An 18,568-nucleotide genomic window follows, 5' to 3' on the forward strand; every position below is an offset into this window, starting at 1 on the left:
CTTTCATTCATTGGTTCTACATCTCTCTATGTTGTCTATGTACATTTCTCGTTTCCTTCTCCCCCCGACTCTCAGTCTGAAGAAGGGTCTTGACCCGAAATGTCACCTATTCCTTTTCTCCAGAGATGCTGCCTGACCCGCTGAGTCGCTCCAATTGTAATAACGTGTATGAGATAATCCTCCAGCCCTCTGAACCAGCCGGAACATTAAATATACGTCGTAACGTCTAGAAATTCTGTATCTTACCTGCACCAGACGCTCAAACATGTGTGCAAGTGGCAAAAACGAGATGTGTATGTCGGAGGGTGATGCCATCCATTGCCCCTGTAAAAACATAACACACAACCCATAATGTACAGATAGATTAGAGACACCCGCCTCCAGCAATCTTTCAAAACGTACGACCCAGAGGCAAGAAAGAGATTAGAAAACATAGAAAATAGGTGCAGGAGGAGGCCATTCGGCCCTTCGAGCCAGCATAGAGTATCACCTGGACTGGACTCAGAAAATCCGCCACTCTACATGATTTGGGGAGAATAAACAATAGACAATAGGTGCAGGAGGAGGCCATTCGGCCCTTCGAGCCAGCATAGAGTATCACCTGGACTGGACTCAGAAAATCCGTCAGTCTACATGATTTGGGGAGAAGAATGAAGTGAGTGGAAAGAGAAAATAAAAATCAGTTAGACACATCTATTTCTATATTGAAAGCATAAAAAAGTGGAAAGAGGAAAAAGTACCATAACACCAGTGTTTATTATTTGTTAATTGCATTGTCAGAACAAAGTCCAAGAGGTTTTCTAACCTGTTGTCACAGAGTGGGTAAACTAAATATAAAAGCCTCGCATGTTCTATATATAAGCAGGCGTTTATTTTTATATTAGAAACATTGGAAATAGGTGCAGGAGGAGGTCATTTTGCCCTTCGAGCCAGCACTGCCATTCATTGTGATCATGGCTGATCATCCACAATCAGTAACCTGTGCCTGCCTTCTCCCCATCTATACACTAAAACTCTTGTTTGTTTGTTTGTTTGTTCCTGAACTACAGCCAAAACGGTACACGATAGCGCAACAATTTTAGGCCCACCTTACTCTCCGTTGTCCCTTTGGTGCTAATGGGAGAAGTTTCATTGAAATCGGTGTTATATTATTAAAGTTATTCACATTTTAAAGTTTAAATCTATCTCCTAGGGGGGGAGGGGCAGGGAGGGAGGGAGAGAGGGAGGGGGTGGAGGGAGGTGGGGAGGAGGGAGCATAAGGGGGGTTGAGGGGGATGGAGTGGGGGAGGGGAAGGGGAGGAGGATGGAGGGAGGGGGGGATGGAGGGAGGGAGGGAGGGGGAATGGAGGGAGAGGGGGTGGTAGGGACAGGGAGGGGAGGAGGGAGGGGGAGGAAGGAGGGGGAGGGGGAAGGGGGGAGGAGAGGGTGCTGCACCAATGCAGGAGAGGTTTGGGCCCAACGGGTCCATTTGGTCTAGTATCCCTTGATTCCGCTAACCCCTAGAGCTCTATCTAACTCTCTTTCAAATTCATCCAGTGAATTGGCCTCCGCTGCCCTCTGTGGCAGAGAATTCCACAAATTCGCAACTCTCTGGGTGAAAAAGTTTTTTCTCATCTGTGTAAAAAATAAAACTTTCCCTCTACATCTCCATTAAACGTCGCGCGTCTCACCCCTAGTTTGGACATTTCCACTTTGGGGGGGAAAAGTGTATGTCTACCCTTTGTCTCTCGTAAATCTATCAAATCTCTCAACCCCATGAACCTCTGACGTTCCAGAGAAAACAGTCCAAGTCTATCCGACCTCTCCTTACAGCTGAAACTGTAGTGGCCTGGCCTATCCTGGGATCGCCACAAATCCAAGCAGCAATTTGTTAAATCTCCTCCGCTCCTTTCTAGAGCTTCTGTACATTTTTCCTGTCATGAAGGGTGACCAGAGTTCTCCAAATACGGCCTGAACGTCCTTTAGAGCCGCATTATGACTTCCTGGTGGCTGAAAACTTCTAATTCTTGTATACACTGGAATTTAGAAGGATGAGAGGAGATCTTATCGAAACGTATATGATTAATAAGGGGTTGGACATGTTAGAGGCAGGAAACATGTTCCCAATGTTGGGGGAGTCCAGAACCTGGGGCCACAGTTTAAGAATAAGGGGTAGACCATTTAGAACAGAGATGAGGAAAAACTTTTTCAGTCAGAGAGTTGTGAATCTGTGGAATTCTCTGCCTCAGAAGGCAGTGGAGGCCAATTCTCTGAATGCATTCAAGAGAGAGCTGGATGGAGCTCTTAAGGATAGCGGAGTCAGGGGGTATGGGGAGAAGGCAGGAACGGGGTACTGATTGTGAATGATCAGCCATGATCACATTGAATGGCGGTGCTGGCTCGAAGGGCCGGATGTCCTCCTCCTGCACCTGTTGTCTATTGTCTATTCCAAGGCGTCAACATCACCAACAACTTCTCCTCGACCACCTGTATTGAAGCAAAGACCAAGAAAGCACACCAACCCCTCTACTTTCTGAGAAGGCTTAGGATGTTCGGCATGTCCCCCACAACGCAATATAAAGTCATTTCAACCCAAAGACTTTGGCTTTAGCTACACCTAGGGTTGCCAACTGTCCCGTATTAGCCGGAACATCCCGTATATTGGGCTAAATTGGTTTGCCCCGTACGGGACCGCCCTTGTCCAGTATTTGGACCAGAGAGCGTTGTAGGCCCGGACAATGTAGGCCCTGGGGCCGCTGTAGGCCCGGGGACCGCTGTAGGCCCGGGCAGTATAGGCTAAATTTTGGGGAACGGAGCCGAGTGTGTTCGCCTAATGGAGGATGCGTGGCAACTCGCCTCCCGACCGGGGCGGCCGCCATTGGTGGAGCGGGAGCATGTGGCCGCTGGCTGGGTGAGGTCACGTGGGGCGCCGGGGGGGGGGGGGTGACGTCACCTTTTGTCCCTTATTTGGGAGTGAGACGGTTGGCAACCCTAGTTACCACCCCAAGTGACAGGAAAGTTTGCATTGAAACAGTCACAAATGGAAACAATCAACCTACATGATATGCCTGCAGATCTTAACAAAGACTGAAGTGCGGTTTAAAAAATATAACTCCTAATAAAAGCATCTGACATTTACCTCGGTAACTTTGACAAAAGCAGAGAAATTAGCCACAATATTTTTATGAGTCAGCAATGCTCCTTTGGGGCTTCCTGAAAGAGCAACAGAAATCACATTTTATTAACACCTTATCAATCTGCATCCATCCATCATCAGAATCAAAACCAGTCGAGTCAAAGAGTCATACAACATAGAGCCAGCCCCTTCAGCCCAACCTACCCACTTAGCCTTCATAACGAGACTAATGGCATGTTGGCCTTCATAACAAGAGGATTTGACTATCAGTAAAGATGTCCTTCTGCAGTTGTACCGGGCCCTGGTGAGATCGTACCTGGAGTACTGTGTTCACATTTGGTCTCCAAATGTGAGGAAGGGTATTCTTGCTATTGAGGGCGTGCAGCGTAGGTTTACTAGGTTAATTCCCAGAACGGCGGGACTGTCGTATGTTGAAAGACTGGAAAGACTGGGCTTGTTATTCACTGGAATTTAGAAGGATGAGAGGGGATCTTATCGAAACATATAAGATTATTAAGGGGTTGGATACCTTAGAGGCAGGAAACATGTTCCCAATGTTGTGGGAGTCCAGAACCAGGGGCCATAGTTAAAGAATAAGGGGTAGGCCATTTAGAACGGAGATGAGGAAAAACTTTTTCAGTCAGAGAGTTGTGAATCTGTAGAATTCTCTGCCTCAGAAGGCAGTGGAGGCCAATTCTCTGAAAGCATTCAAGAGAGAGCTAGATAGAGCTCTTAAGGATAGCGGAGTCAGGGGGTATGGGGAGAAGGCAGGAACGGGGTACTGATTGAGAATGATCAGCCATGATCACATTGAATAGTGGCGCTGGCTCGAAGGGCCGAATTATGTGAAGAGAAAAAGACTAGTTAAGACAAATGTAGGTCCCTTGCAGTCGGAAACAGGTGAATTGATCATAGGGAACAAGGAGATGGCAGACCAATTGAATAACTACTTTGGTTCTGTCTTCACTAGGGAAGACATAAACCGTCTGCCGGAAATAGCGGGGGACCGGGGGTCTAACGAGATGGAGGAACTGAGGGAAATCCAGGTTAGTCAGGAAGTGGTGTTAGGTAAATTAAATGGATTAAAGGCCAATAAATCCCCAGGGCCAGATAGGCTGCATCCCAGAGTGCTTAAGGAAGTAGCCTCAGAAATAGTGGATGCATTAGTGATAATCTTTCAAAACTCTTTAGATTCTGGAGTAGTTCCTGAGGATTGGAGGGTAGCTAATGTAACCCCACTTTTTAAAAAGGGAGGGAGAGAGAAAACGGGGAATTATAGACCAGTTAGTCTAACATCGGTAGTGGGGAAAATGCTAGAGTCAGTTATTAAAGATGTGATAGCATCACATTTGGAAAGTGGTGAAATCATCGGACAAAGTCAGCATGGATTTATGAAAGGTAAATCATGCCTGACGAATCTTATAGAATTTTTCGAGGATGTAACTAGTAGAGTGGATAAGGGAGAACCAGTCGATGTGTTGTATCTGGACTTTCAGAAGGCCTTCGACAAGGTCCCACATAGGAGATTGGGGAACTTAAAGCACACGGTATTGGTGGTTCAGTGTTGAGGTGGATAGAGAATTGGTTGGCGGACAGGAAGCAAAGAGTAGGAATAAACGGGTTCTTTTCGGAATGGCAGGCAGTGACTAGTGGGGTACCGCAAGGCTCAGTGCTGGGACCCCAGTTATTTACAGTGTATATTAATGATTTGGACGAGGGAATTGAATGCAACATCTATAAGTTTGCGGATGACACGAAGCTGGGTGGCAGTGTTAGCTGCGAGGAGGATGCTAGGAGGCTGCAGAGTGACTTGGATAGATTAGGAGAGTGGGCAAATGCATGGCAGATGCAATATAATGTGGATAAATGTGAGGTTATCCACTTTGGCGGTAAGAACAGGAAAGCAGAGTATTACCTGACCGATTAGGAAAAAGGGAGATGCAACGTGACCTGGGTGTAATGGTGCACCAGTCATTGAAAGCAAGCGTGCAGGTGCAGCAGGCAGTGAAGAAAGCGAATGGTATGTTAGCATTCATAGCAAGAGGATTTGAGTATAGGAGCAGGGAGGTTCTTCTGCAGTTGTACAGGGCCTTGGTGAGACCGCACCTGGAGTATTGTGTACAGTTTTGGTCTCCTAATCTGAGGAAAGACATTCTAGCCTTAGAGGGAGTACAGAGAAGGTTCACCAGATTGATCCCTGGGATGGCAGGACTTTCATATGAAGAAAGACTGGATAGACTAGGCTTATACTCGCTGGAATTTAGAAGACTGAGGGGGGATCTCATTGAAACATATAAAATTCTTAAGGGGTTGGAGAGGCTAGATGCGGGAAGATTGTTCCCGATGTTGGGGAAGTCCAGAACCAGGGGTCAAAGCTTAAGGATAAGGGGGAAGTCTTTTAGGACCGAGATGAGAAAACATTTCTTCACACAGAGAGTGGTGAGTCTGTGGAATTCTCTGCCACAGAAGGTAGTTGAGGCCAGTTCATTGGCTATATTTAAGAGGGAGTTAGATGTGGCCATTGTGGTTAAAGGGATCAGAGGGTATGGAGAGAAGGCAGGTACAGGTTACTGAGCTGGATGATCAGCCATGATCATATTGAATGGCGGTGCAGGCTCGAAGGGCCGAATGGCCTACTCCTGCACCTATTTTCTATGTTTCTAATGGCCTCCTCCTGCACCTATTGTCTAATGTCTATTGGAACTTCGAAGGATGAGAGGGAATCTTATAGAAACGCAAAAAATTATAAAAGGACTGTACAAGCTAGAAGCAGGAAATAATGTTCCCAATGTTGGGGGAGTCCAGAACCAGGGGCCACAGTCTAAGAATAAAGGGGAGGCCGTTTAAAACTGAGGTGAGAAAAAAACTTTTTCACTCGAGAGTTGTGAATTTGTGGAATTCTCTGCCACAGAGGGCAGTGGAGGCCAATTCACTGGATGAATTTAAAATAGAGTTAGATAGAGCTCTAGGGGCTAGCGGAATCAAAGGATATGGGGAGAAGGCAGGCACGGGTTACTGATTGTGGATGATCAGCCATGATCACAATGAATGGCGGTGCTGGCTCGAAGGGCCAAATGGCCTCCTCCTGCACCTAGTTTCTATGGGGTAACATATCCCATCTATATGAGAGTCCCCCATGAGATGAACAGATGCACAGAATCTCGTGCCCACAGTAGGGGAATCGAGAACCAGAGGACATAGCTTTATGGTGAGATGGGAACGATTTAATAGGTACATAGAAAATAGGTGCAGGTGTAGGCCATTCGGCCCTTCGAGCCAACACCGCCATTCAGTATGATCATTGCTGATCATCCAAACTCAGTACCCACATATCCCTTGATTCCATTAGCCCTAAAACCTGGGGGGGCGGTTTCAAGCAAAGGGAGGTGGGTGTGTGGAACGAGCTTCCGGAGAAGGTAGTTGAGGCAGGTACTATCGCAACGTTTAAGAGACATTTAGACAGGTACATGGGTAGGACAGGTTTAGAGGGATATGGGCCAAACGCAGGCAGGTGGGGCTAGTGTAGATGGGGCAAGTGTGGACAGGTTGGGCCGATGTGGTCTGTTTCCACGCTGTATCACTCTATAACTCCATGACTATGACCTGACTGCGTTCAACCCAGCCGCAGGGGGGGCAAATTCCACCCGAGGATCGGCGTGGAAGTCCCTGTAGGAAAATAATTGCAGATGCTGGTACAAATCGAAGGTGTCACAAAAAGCTGGAGTAACTCAGCAGGTCAGGCAGCATCTCGGGAGAGAAGGAATGGGTGACGTTTGGGGGTCGAGACCCTTCTTCAGACTGATGTCAGGGGAGGGGGTGGGACCGCCAATTAACCTACAAACCCGTACGTCTTTGGAACGTGGGAGGAAACCGACGGTCTCGGCGGAAACCCACGCCGTCACCTCCCACACTCCAAAGGCGTATAGGTTTGTGCCAGTTGGTTACAGTAAAATTGTAAAATCGTCCGTAGTGCGTAGGATAGCGCTAGTGTCGGGGGCTAATCGCCGTTCGGCACGGACTCGGTGGGCCGAAGGGCCTGTTACCGTGCTGTATCTCTAAAGTCAAATGTGGGTGATCGAGGAACATTCTCTGTAAGAAAAAAACTGCAGATGCTGGTACAAATCGAAGGTATTTATTTCACAAAATGCTGGAGTAACTCAGCGGGTCAGGCAGCATTTCAGGATAGAGGAGGAATGGGTGACGTTTCGGGTCGAGACCCTTCTTCAGACAGGAACATTCTCTAGTTTAGTTTAGTTTAGAGATACAGCGCGGAAACAGGCCCTTCGGCCCAACATATAGCGATCCCCGTAACACCAGCACTATCCCAAGTGCCAGCGACAATTAACAATTCCACCGCAGCTAATTTACCTACAAAACCTGTAGGTCTTTGGAGTGTGGGAGGAATGTGGAGCACCCGGAGAAAACCCACGTGGGCACAAGGAGAGCGTGCAAACTCCCGAGAGACGGCACCCGTAGTCAGGATGGAACCCGGGTCTCTGGCGCTGTGAGGCAGCAACTCTACCGCTGCGCCACCGCGCCGCCCCTTGTGTAATAATAGAATAGACAATAGACGATAGGTGCAGGAGTAGGCCATTCGGCCCTTCGAGCCAGCGCCACCATTCAATGTGATCATGGCTGATCATCCACAATCAGTACTCCGTTCCTGCCTTCTCCCCATACCCCCTGACTCCACTATCCTTAAGAGCTCTACCTAGCTCTCTCTTGAAGGCATTCAGAGAATTGGCCTCCACTGCCTTCTGAGGCAGAGAATAGGCCTCTGCAATCCTGTTGCTGACAGAGAAATAATAAAATTAATACCTTAACAAGGGGAACAATGAATGGACATTTCTAAAAAGATGAAAACTAGTCGCAGTCTCCTTGGAGTTACTTGCCTGTGGTTCCGCTGGTGAAACAAATAACAGCCAAGTCGTCGGGATGTGGGGGCTGGAAAGGTAGAAAAATAAAAGATTATTAAAATGGAAACTACCACAAGAAAAATCTCTGACGTTAACAAACGAGAGGCAAATTTAATAATACACCCACATTTAAAATGACAACATTTAGATAATTTAAAATATATCGTGTGGGAGCCATTTGTGTTTGTGCTAGTGGTTTAGCATATTATATTATTATGCTAGGGTCTGAAGAAGGGTCTCGACCCGAAACGTCACGCATTCCTTCTCCCCCGAGATGCTGCCTGACCTGCTGAGTTACTCCAGCATTTTGTGAATAAATACCTTCGATTTGTACCAGCATCTGCAGTTATTTTCTTATATTATATTATTTTGTATCTTGTTGTATTATTTTTGGACACTTGGGGGCGTCGTGAGATGAATGCATATATGGGCATAATGGACTGGGAGGAGCCAGAACTAGATGCTACATCTAGAGTTGCAGAGATGGCAGGATCAGACACGGAGGAGCTTGGTCAGATATCGTTCTTAACAGACCTGCCACGAGAGAAACATTTTGGAGAAATACAGATCTGTTTGTATCTGTATCTGTATTTGGGTACAGATCGTACCCAAAATGGCGGCGCTGCCATAGCAGCTGCAGCTTACCTGCGGTCCGTTTGTCTTTGTGTTTTGTTGTTTTTTTCTCTTAATTGTAGACGTGATGTCGTGTGTTTGTGGTTGTGTACTATATGGGGGGGTGGGGGGGAAACTGTAAAATTGCAAATGTGTCCCTTCCGAACGGAGACACGACCTTTGTTTTCTGGGTCGGGTCTCCGTTCCTGCTGCGGCCTACCATCGGCCAAACTCCTGGAGCTGGCGGCCTCCAGGGCTCCGGTTCGCAGAGCCCGCGGACCGGACTCGCCATCAGCGGAGCCGACCGGACTCACCATCAGCGGAGCCGGCCGTCCTTGGAGGCTGCGGGAGCGGCTGCGACTCGCCTTCGGCGCGGGCCGCGTGGATGCCGACATCGGGAGCTCCGGCAGCGGCAGCGTGTTCGCTCGCCCCGGATTGCGGGGCCTGGGTCGGCCCGCCGCGGACATTTCACCGTCCGGCGCGGCCTGAAATAGGCCGCGGGATTTTTCTCTGCTCGGCGGGGGCTTCAATGTCGGGAGCCACGACCGCCCCGACGTGCAGCAACAGCGGCAGCGTGTTCGCCCGCCCCGGATCGCGGGGCTTGGGTCGGCCCGCTGCGGACCTTTCACCGTCCGGCGCGGCCTGGAACGTGGCAACGACACCAGCCTGACCGCGGGAGAAGACGGCAGGGGAAGGGAAAAGACATTCTGGCCTTCCATCACAATGAGGAGGGGGCTGGAGGAGACTCACTGTGATGGATGTTTCTTTTTTTTGTGTGTTGGTTGGGGTTGTGTAATTTGCTTATTTTATTGCTTTTATTGTTGGACTGTGGGTGACCAAATTTCATCCAAAAAACTTGTTTTTTGGATGACAAATAAAGATATCTTGAATCTTGAATTACTACTTCAATAAACGACTAATTAAACTGAAAAAAAACGTTTGGATCTCTCTGTTGTTGGTTTGCATCAAGATCGTTCACTCCTACCCTCTGTGAAGTGGTGGCAAGCGGACAGGACTTTAATGGGAAAGGCTTGAAGTTGCCATTGCATATTCAATATTTTTACGCGGGCATTAAAAACCGAGAGGGTAACCGGGGAGAAAGTAGGACCACCCATTGTGATCACCTCTTCCACAGCCAACAATGGACCATTGTGGGCTCCACCTTTCCCGGGTCATCGGGGCCGGCTCTGATTTGTTCTGTACCTTTTCATGCCTCTAGTTTCCCTCTCCCCTGACTCCCAGTCTCGAGGTCTCGACATGAAAGGTTTCGATACGAAACGCCGCCTGTTCCTTTTCTCCAGAGATGCTGCCTGACCCGCTGAGTTACTCCAGCACTTTGTGTCTATCTCTGGAGAGTAGCCAACGTTGGTCCTATGTCCAGGAAGGGAAATAGAGATAATCCAGGAGATTATCGGAGATTATCAGTGGGTAGGAAAGCTATTGGAGAGGGTTATTTGGGATATGTAGGATAGACTTGCATTTGGTGGCACGGTGGCACAGTAGTAGAGTTGCTGCCTTACAGCGAATGCAGCGCCGGAGACTCAGGTTCCATCCTGACTACGGGCGCCGTCTGTACGGAGTTTGTACGTTCTCCCCGTGACCTGCGTGGGTTTTCTCCGAGATCTTCGGTTTCCTCCCACACTCCAAACACGTACAGGTATGTAGGCTAATTGGCTTGGGCAAATGTAAAAATTGTCCCTAGTGGGTGTAGGATAGTGTTTAGTGTGCGGGGATCGCTGGGCAGCGCGGACCAGGTGGGCCGAAGGGCCTGTTTCTGCGCTGCATTTCTAAATTTGGAAGAGAAAGGGTGAACGATGGACAGTCAACATCCGTCTAACAATTGGTTGAGTTACTTGAGGAGTTGACAAAGTGCTTGATGAAGGTAGGATGTCGTCTACATGGATTTTAACAAGGCATTTGATAAAGTCCGAATGTAGACGCAAAATGCCAGAGTAACTCAGCGGGTCTGGCAGCATCTCGGGAGAGAAGGAATAGGTGACGTTTCGGGTCAAGATCCCGTCTGAAGAAGGGTCTCGACCCGAAACGTCACCCATTCCTTCTCTCCCGAGATGCTGCCTGACCCGCTGAGTTACTCCAGCATTTTGCGTCTACATTCGATTTAAACCAGCATCTGCAGTTTTTTTCCTACACATTTGATGAAGTCCCTCGTGTTCATCGCGGCTATCCCTCGAGGTCGAGGATGATGGTCTAAGTTCCAATGTCAGAACGAAGGCGCCTTTAACGTGTGCTTGATGTTGCCCTCCAAGAAGCACATGGTCCTTCACAAATCAATCAACTCATTCCAATGGCCAGGGAACCAAGACGATTGGAGCTGATAGATCTGTTACCACCTTCATCCGCCTTCACAGGCGTCGAGTTCAAGATAACTTTGTCCGCCTGGTCTGCCGTCGAGGTCTTGTACGTTGGATCGTTCTTAGTCCGGACCCTCATCCTAGAGCTTACCGCCATGGGTGGCCCTACCAGAAGCTAGGAATCATGGTGGCACGCAAGCCCCTTCACCACAACAAGGTGAACGATCCCTCATGGTCGTTAAGGATTCAGATGCATGGGATCCACAGTGACTTGGAAGTTTGGATTCAGAACTGGTTTACTGATAGACGACAGAGGGTTTTGGTGGAAGGGCGATATTCATAGATTCATAGAGTGATACAGTGTGGAAACAGGCCCTTCGGCCCAACTCGCCCACACCGGCCAACAATGTCCCAGCTACCCTAGTCCCACTTTCCTGCGCTTGGTCCATATCCCTCCAAACCTGTCCTATCCATGTACCTGTCCAACTGTTTCTTAAACAATGGGATAGTCCCAGCCTCAACAACCCCCTCTGGCAGCTTGTTCCATACACCCACCACCCTCTGTGCGAAAAAGTTACCCCCCGGATTCCTATTAAATCTTTTCCCCTTCACCTTGAACCTATGTCCTCTCTGGTCCTCGATTCCCCTACTCTGGGTAAAAGACTGGGCATCTACCTGATCTAATCCTCTCATGACTTTGTACACCTCTATAAGATCTCCCCTCATCCTCCTGCGCTCTATGGAATAGAGACCCATCCTACTCCCTATAGCGCACACCCTCTAGTCCTGGCAACAACCTCGTAAATCTTATCCGAGATCTTATCGAAACGTATAAGATTATTAAGGGGTTGGACACGTTAGAGGCAGGAAACATGTTCCCAATGTTGGGGGAGTCCAGAACAAGGGGCCACAGTTTAAGAATAAGGGGTAGGCCATTTAGAACTGAGATGAGGAAAAACTTTTTCAGTCAGAGAGTTGTGAATCTGTGGAATTCTCTGCCTCAGAAGGCAGTGGAGACCAATTCTCTGAATGCATTCAAGAGAGAGCTAGATAGAGCTCTTAAGGATAGTGGAGTCAGGGGGTATGGGGAGAAGGCAGGAACGGGGTACTGATTGAGAATGATCAGCCATGATCACATTGAATGGTGGTGCTGGCTTAAAGGGCCGAATGGCCTCCTCCTGCACCTATTGTCTATAGTCTATTGTCTAAATCTTTTCTGAACCCTTTCAAGATTCAGGCTGGAGCTTTGTGACCAGTGGCGATCGGCAGACCTCTGTTCTTTGTGACATAGAAAAACAACTAGGATTTAAATGTTGATGGGCCGGGCAGAAAGTTTGCAGACAAGTTTGGGCGGCACGGTAGCGCAGCGGTAGAGTTGCTGCTTTACAGCGAATGCAGCGCCGGAGACTCAGGTTCGATCCTGACTACGGGTGCTGCACTGTAAGGAGTTTGTACGTTCTCCCCGTGACCTGCGTGGGTTTACTCCGAGATCTTCGGTTTCCTCCCACACTCCAAAGACGTACAGGTATGTAGGTTAATTGGCTGGGTAAATGTAAAAAATTGTCCCTAGTGGGTGTAGGATAGTGTTAATGTACGGGGATCACTGGGCGGCACGGACTTGGAGGGCCGAAAAGGCCTGTTTCCGGCTGTATATATATGATATGATATGATAACACCAAAACTGGGGGAGTTGCAAAACAGATTGAGAGTTGGCGAATGGAGTTTATCCAGTCAAGTGTGAGGTGTTGTCCTTGGGAAGGTCAAATGTAAGGGGCGAGTACACAATCAATTGGGCGGCCCGGTGGTGCAGCGGTAGAGTTGTTGCCTTGCAGAGCTTTCAGTGTCAGAGGCACAGGTTCGATCCCGACCACGGGTGTTAGTCTGTACGGATTGTATAGGTGACGGTGTGGGTTTTCTCCAAGATCTTTGGCTTCATCCCACACTCCAAAGACGTACAGGTTTGTAGATTAATTGGCTTGGTACAAATGTAAATTGTCCCTTGTGTGCGTGGGATAGTGTTAGTGTGCAGGGATCGCTGGTCGGTGCGGACTCGGTGGGCTGAAGGGCATGTTTCCACGTTGTATCTCTAAACTAAACACAACTAACGGTAAGACTCTTCACAGCATTGATTTACATAGCTCCCAAAAAGTGGCAACACAAGTTGTGTTGAAGTGGTAAAGAAGGCATATGTGATGTTTGCCTTCATCGGTAGGGGAACTGAGTAGAAGAGTAGAAGAACCAAACGTAGGCTCGGCGATCGCATCGCTCAACACCTGCGCTCAGTCCGCGTTAACCAATCTGATCTCCCGGTGGCTGAGCACTTCAACTCCCCCTCCCATTCCCAGTCTGACCTTTCTGTCATGGGCCTCCTCCAGTGCCATAGTGAGTCCCACCGGAAATTGGAGGAACAGCACCTCATATTTCGCCTGGGCAGCCCAGTGGTATGAATATTGACTTCTCCAACTTTAGATAGTTCCTCTGTCCCTCTCTTCCCATCCCCCTTCCCAGATCTCGCACTGTCTTCCTGTCTCCACCTATATCCTTCCTTTGTCCCGCCCCCCTGACATCAGTCTGAAGAAGGGTCTCGACCCGAAACGTCACCCATTCCTTCTCTCCAGAGATGCTGCCTGACCCGCTGAGTTACTCCAGCATTTTGTGAATTAATACCTTAGAAGAGTCATGAAGTCATTTTGCAATTTTCTAGTACTTTGGTTTTGCCACATTTTATAGACAATAGAGAATAGGTGCAGGAGTAGGCCATTCGGCCCTTCGAGCCAGCACCACCATTCAATGTGATCATGGCTGATCATTCGCAATCAGTACCCCGTTCCTGCCTTCTCCCCATACCCCCTGACTCCGCTATCCTTAAGAGCTCTATCTAGCTCTCTCTTTAATTCATTCAGAGAATTGGCCTCCACTGCCTTCTGAGGCAGAGAATTCCACAGATTCACAACTCTCTGACTGAAAAGGTTTTTCCTCATCTCCGTTCTAAATGGCCTACCCCTTAATCTTAAACTGTGGCCCCTTGTTCTGGACTCCCCCAACATTGGGAACATGTTTCCTGCCTCTAACGTGTCCAACCCCTTAATAATCTTATACGTTTCGATAAGATCCCCTCTCATCCTTCTAAATTCCAGTGTATACAAGCCTAGTCGCTCCAGTCTTTCAACGTGCAGGCAGATATGAGTTTAATTTGACATCATGTTCACCACAGACGTTGTGGGATGAAGGGCGTGTTCCTGTGCTGTACTGTTTTACGTTTCACCAAAAGGTGTTACATGTCTCTGAACGTGTCCTAACAGCTCGTTCAATACACAGTGGCAATTTTGACAATGAGTAAATAGAATTTAGATCTCATTCCAGGAATTGTCCTGCCTACAGACTACAGACTTTGGTTATTGAGTAGAACTGCTACTCGTGGGGAAAAAAAGCTGTTTTTATGTCTGGCTGTGGCTGCTTTGACAGTCCGGAGTCGCCTTCCAGAGGGAAGTGCTTCGAAGAGTTTGTGGCCAGGGTGAGAGGGGTCAGAGATGATCTTGCCCACTCGCTTCCTGGCCCTCCTTATTCTTCTGAGGTCCCTCCTTATTCTTCTAAACTCCAGGGAGTACAGGCCCAGTGCCAACAAACACTCATCATAGGTTCACCTACTCATTCCTGGGATCGTTCAAAACTTCTCACAATATTCCAAATGCGGCCTTACCAGCGACTTATAGAAGCATCTTAAAGGAGGAAAAATAAGTCAGGGGGACTTACTGTGGCCAACTTGTAAACGCAAATCAAGTCATAAACCTGAAAATATTTGGTTGAATAATTGGTATTTTGGATAAGTAACAATAAAATTAATTGCACTCTTGATTTTGTTTGTTTTGTTTAGCTTAGATTAGAGTTACAGCACGGAAACAGGCCCTTCGGCCCACCGAGTCCATGCCGACCAGCAATCCCTGCACGCTAACACTATCCTACACACACAAGGGACAATTTACAATTACACCAAGCCAATTACCTACAAACCTGTACGTCTTTGGAGTGTGGGAGGAAACCGGAGGTCCCGGAGAAAACCCACGCAGGTCGCAGGGAGAACGTACAAACTCCAATCTGACAAAACACTCGCAGTCTGGATTGAGCCCGGGTCGTGCTGCCCACTTTAATACTCCTAAATTGATTCGGAGTACCGCAAACAAACTTGAGCAAAAAGCAAAGTGCTGGAGTATCTCTGCGGGTCAGGCAGCATCTGTGGAGGGAATGGATAGGCGTTGTTTTGGGTCGGGAACCTTCTTCAGATAGATCAGTCTAAAGGCGAATCCTGACATGAATCCTGACATTCCATAAAACCACAAGACATAAGAGAACAAATTAGGCCATTGTGCCCATAAGGTCATAGCTTAGAATTAGGCCATTCAGCCCAACAAGTCTTCTCCGCCATTCAATCATGGCTGATCTTTCTCTCCGTCCTAACCCCATTCTCCTGCCTTCTTCACATAAATTCCGACACCCCGTACTAATCAAGAATCTATCTATCTCTGCCTTGAAAATATCCATTGACTTGGCCTCCACAGCCTTCTGTGGCAAAGAATTCTACAGATTCACCACCCTCTGACTAAATGAATTTCTCTTCATCTCCTTCCTAAAAGAACGTCCTTTAATTCTGAGCCTATGATCTCTAGAGTCCTAGACTCTCCCACAAGTGGAAACATCCTCTCCACATCCACTCTATTCATGCCCTTCACTATTCTATACATTTCAATGAGGTCTTCCCTCATTCATCTAAACTCCAGCGAATACACGCCCAGTGCCGACAAACGCTCATCGTAGATTAAACTACACGTTCCTGGGATCGTTCAAAACTGCACACAATTCTCCAAATGTGGCCTTACCAGCGCCTTATAGAGCCTCGGCATTACATCCCTGTTTTTGTATACAAGCCCTCTTGAAATAAATGCTAGCATTGCGTTTGCTTTCTTTACTACTGATTCGTCTTGCAGATTAACTTTTTGGGAATCCTGCACCAGCGCTCCCCAGCCCCTTTGCACCTCCGATTTCTGGATTCTCTCCCCATTTAGAAAATAGTCAATGCCTTTATTTCTACTATCAAAATGACCGACTCCACCCTTTGCTACACTGTATTCCATCTGCCACTTCTCTGCCCACTCTCCCAACCTGTCCACGTCCTTCTGCAGAGTCCCTGCTTCCTCTACACTACCCGCCCCTCCACCTATTTTCGTATCATCCGCAAACTTGGCCACAAAGCCTTCAATCCCCTCGCCCAAATCATCAATATACAACGCGAGGAGCAGCGGCCCCAGCACCGACCCCCTGCGGAACTCCGCTGGTCACTGGCAGCCGACCAGAATAAGCCCCCTTCATTGCCACTCGTTGTCTTCTGCCATCCAGCCAACCTGATATCCACGCTAGTATCTGCCCTTTGGTACCGTGGGCTCTCATCTTCCTAAGCCGACTCTAACGTGCGGCACCTTATCAAAGGCTTTCTGAAAACCTAGGTAGGTAAACAACATCTACTGGCTCTCCTTTGTCTGTCCTGCTGTTTACATCTTCAAAGAATTCCAGCACATTTGTCAAGCAAGACCTCCCCCTTCACAAGGCCATGGTGACTTTGGCTTATTTTATCCTAGAAATATAGAAACATAGAAAATAGGTGCAGGAGTAGGCCATTCAGCCCTTCGAGCCTGCACCGCCATTCAATATGATCATGGCTGATCATCCAGCTCAGTAACCTGTACCTGCCTTCTCTCCATACCCCCTGATCCCTTTAGCCACAAGGGCCACATCTAACTCCCTCTTAAATATAGCCAATGAACTGGCCTCAACTACCTTGTGTGGCAGAGAATTCCACAGACTCACCACTCTGTGTGTGAAGAAATGTTTTCTCATCTCGGTCCTAAAAGACTTCCCCCCTTATCCTTAAACTGTGACCCCTGGTTCTGGACTTCCCCAACATCGGCAACAATCTTCCCGCATCCTGAAATGATAAGGGTCCCATGGAGTCTACGCCACCATTCAATCATGGCCGATCGATCTTTCCCTCTCAACCCCAATCTCCTGCCTTCTCCCCGTAACCCCTGACAACCCTGACTAATCAAGATTCCGGCCTCTATTGTTCCTCGTGTCTCCATAACGGTTCGCTTACGTTTATCCTATGTTTCATTTCCTTTCCAGATTTCTGCAAGAAAGAGAGAAAAAATTAATGTGCAAATCTGGATCCAGCGTGCAAATCACGACAGCTCAGATGACACGAGTTATATTAAATACATACTTTGGCCTCGGCAATAATCAGCCCAATACATTAACCTGACCCCAAGCATTAAGCATTGAATCCTATCCAACAGATGTTTCAGATTCAGATTATTTTATTATCATGATGGGGCATGGAATTCCTTGTTCAAACAAAGCTCACAGTGGAAACAAAATACCTACAGTGATGTTAAATATACAACGATAAATAAAATAATCGAGGACAATAGACAACAGACAATAGACAATAGGTGCAGGAGTAGGCCATTCGGCCCTTCGAGCCAGCACCACCGTTCAATGTGATCATGGCTGATCATTCTCAATCAGTACCCCATTCCTGCCCTCTCCCCATACCCCCTGACTCCGCTATCTTTAAGAGCTCAGTCTAACTCTCTCTTGAATGCATCCAGAGAACTGGCCCTCCACTGCCTTCTGAGGCAGAGAATTCCACAGATTCACAACTCTCTGACTGAAAAAGTTTTTCCTCATCTCCGTTCTAAATGGCCTACCCCTTATTCTTAAACTGTGGCCCCTGGTTCTGGACTCCCCTGGATAGAGGACCAGAAGACATGAATCGAGAACCAGAGGACATAGGTTTAAGGTGAAGGGGAAAAGATTCAATAGGAATCTGAGGGTTAACTTTTTCACACAAAGGGTGGTGGGGGTATGGAACAAGAGGAGGTAGTTGAGGCTGGGACTATCCCAACGTTTAAGAAACAGTTAGACAGGTACATGGATAGGACAGGTTTGGAGGGATATGGGCCAAACGCAGGCAGGTGGGACTAGTTGCAGCTGGGACATGTTGGCTGTTGTGGCCAAGTTGGGCCGAAGGGCCTGTTTCCGTGCTGTATCGCTCTAGGACTATGACTCTAACAATAATACATCAGCAGAATGCTGCAAGATTGTAGTGCAATCCAAAATAGTGCAGGAAATCAAATACAATAATGTAATCGCTGATTGAAGGAGAGTTCAGAGTGGTGATAGCTTATTTGTGAATGAACTGATGAGGTGAACCTAACGTGAAACTTTCCAAACTTTGTACCTGGTTTCTATTTAAAGGAGGGGCCGCACAGCGGCAGAGTTGCTGCCTCGTAGCTCCAAAGATCGGGGTTCGATCCTGACTACGGGCGCTGTCTGTACGGAGTTTGTACGTTCTCCCTGTGACCACGTAGGTTTTCTCCGGGTGCTCCGATTTCCTCCCACACTCCAAAGATACACAGGTTTGTAGGTTAATTGGCTTCTGCGAATTGTAAATTGTCCCTAGTGCGTAGGATGGTGATAGTGTACAGGGTGAATGTTGGTCGGGGCGGACTCGGTGGGCCGAAGGGCCTGTTTCCGCGCTGTATGTCGACAGCCTAAAGAGT

At 48.0% G+C, this 18,568-nt stretch overlaps 1 protein-coding gene across 5 annotated transcripts in view; it reads right to left on the reverse strand.

Annotated features, from left to right (window-relative positions):
- Positions 1–18,568, reverse strand: part of acsl1a (acyl-CoA synthetase long chain family member 1a) — a 179,699-nt gene that overhangs the window by 40,011 nt on the left and 121,120 nt on the right. For all 5 annotated transcript variants that reach the window (XM_078396684.1, XM_078396685.1, XM_078396683.1 and 2 more), the window contains exons 8-11: positions 17,101–17,133; positions 8,008–8,059; positions 3,119–3,192; positions 247–324 (exon numbers count right to left, since the gene is read on the reverse strand). In XM_078396684.1, coding sequence (XP_078252810.1) covers positions 247–324; positions 3,119–3,192; positions 8,008–8,059; positions 17,101–17,133 — 237 coding nt within the window. The remainder of the gene's footprint in view (positions 1–246; positions 325–3,118; positions 3,193–8,007; positions 8,060–17,100; positions 17,134–18,568) is intronic.

This window comes from Rhinoraja longicauda, chromosome 3, assembly GCF_053455715.1.
Source record: "Rhinoraja longicauda isolate Sanriku21f chromosome 3, sRhiLon1.1, whole genome shotgun sequence".
In the NCBI taxonomy this organism is placed as follows: Eukaryota; Metazoa; Chordata; class Chondrichthyes; order Rajiformes; family Arhynchobatidae; genus Rhinoraja; species Rhinoraja longicauda.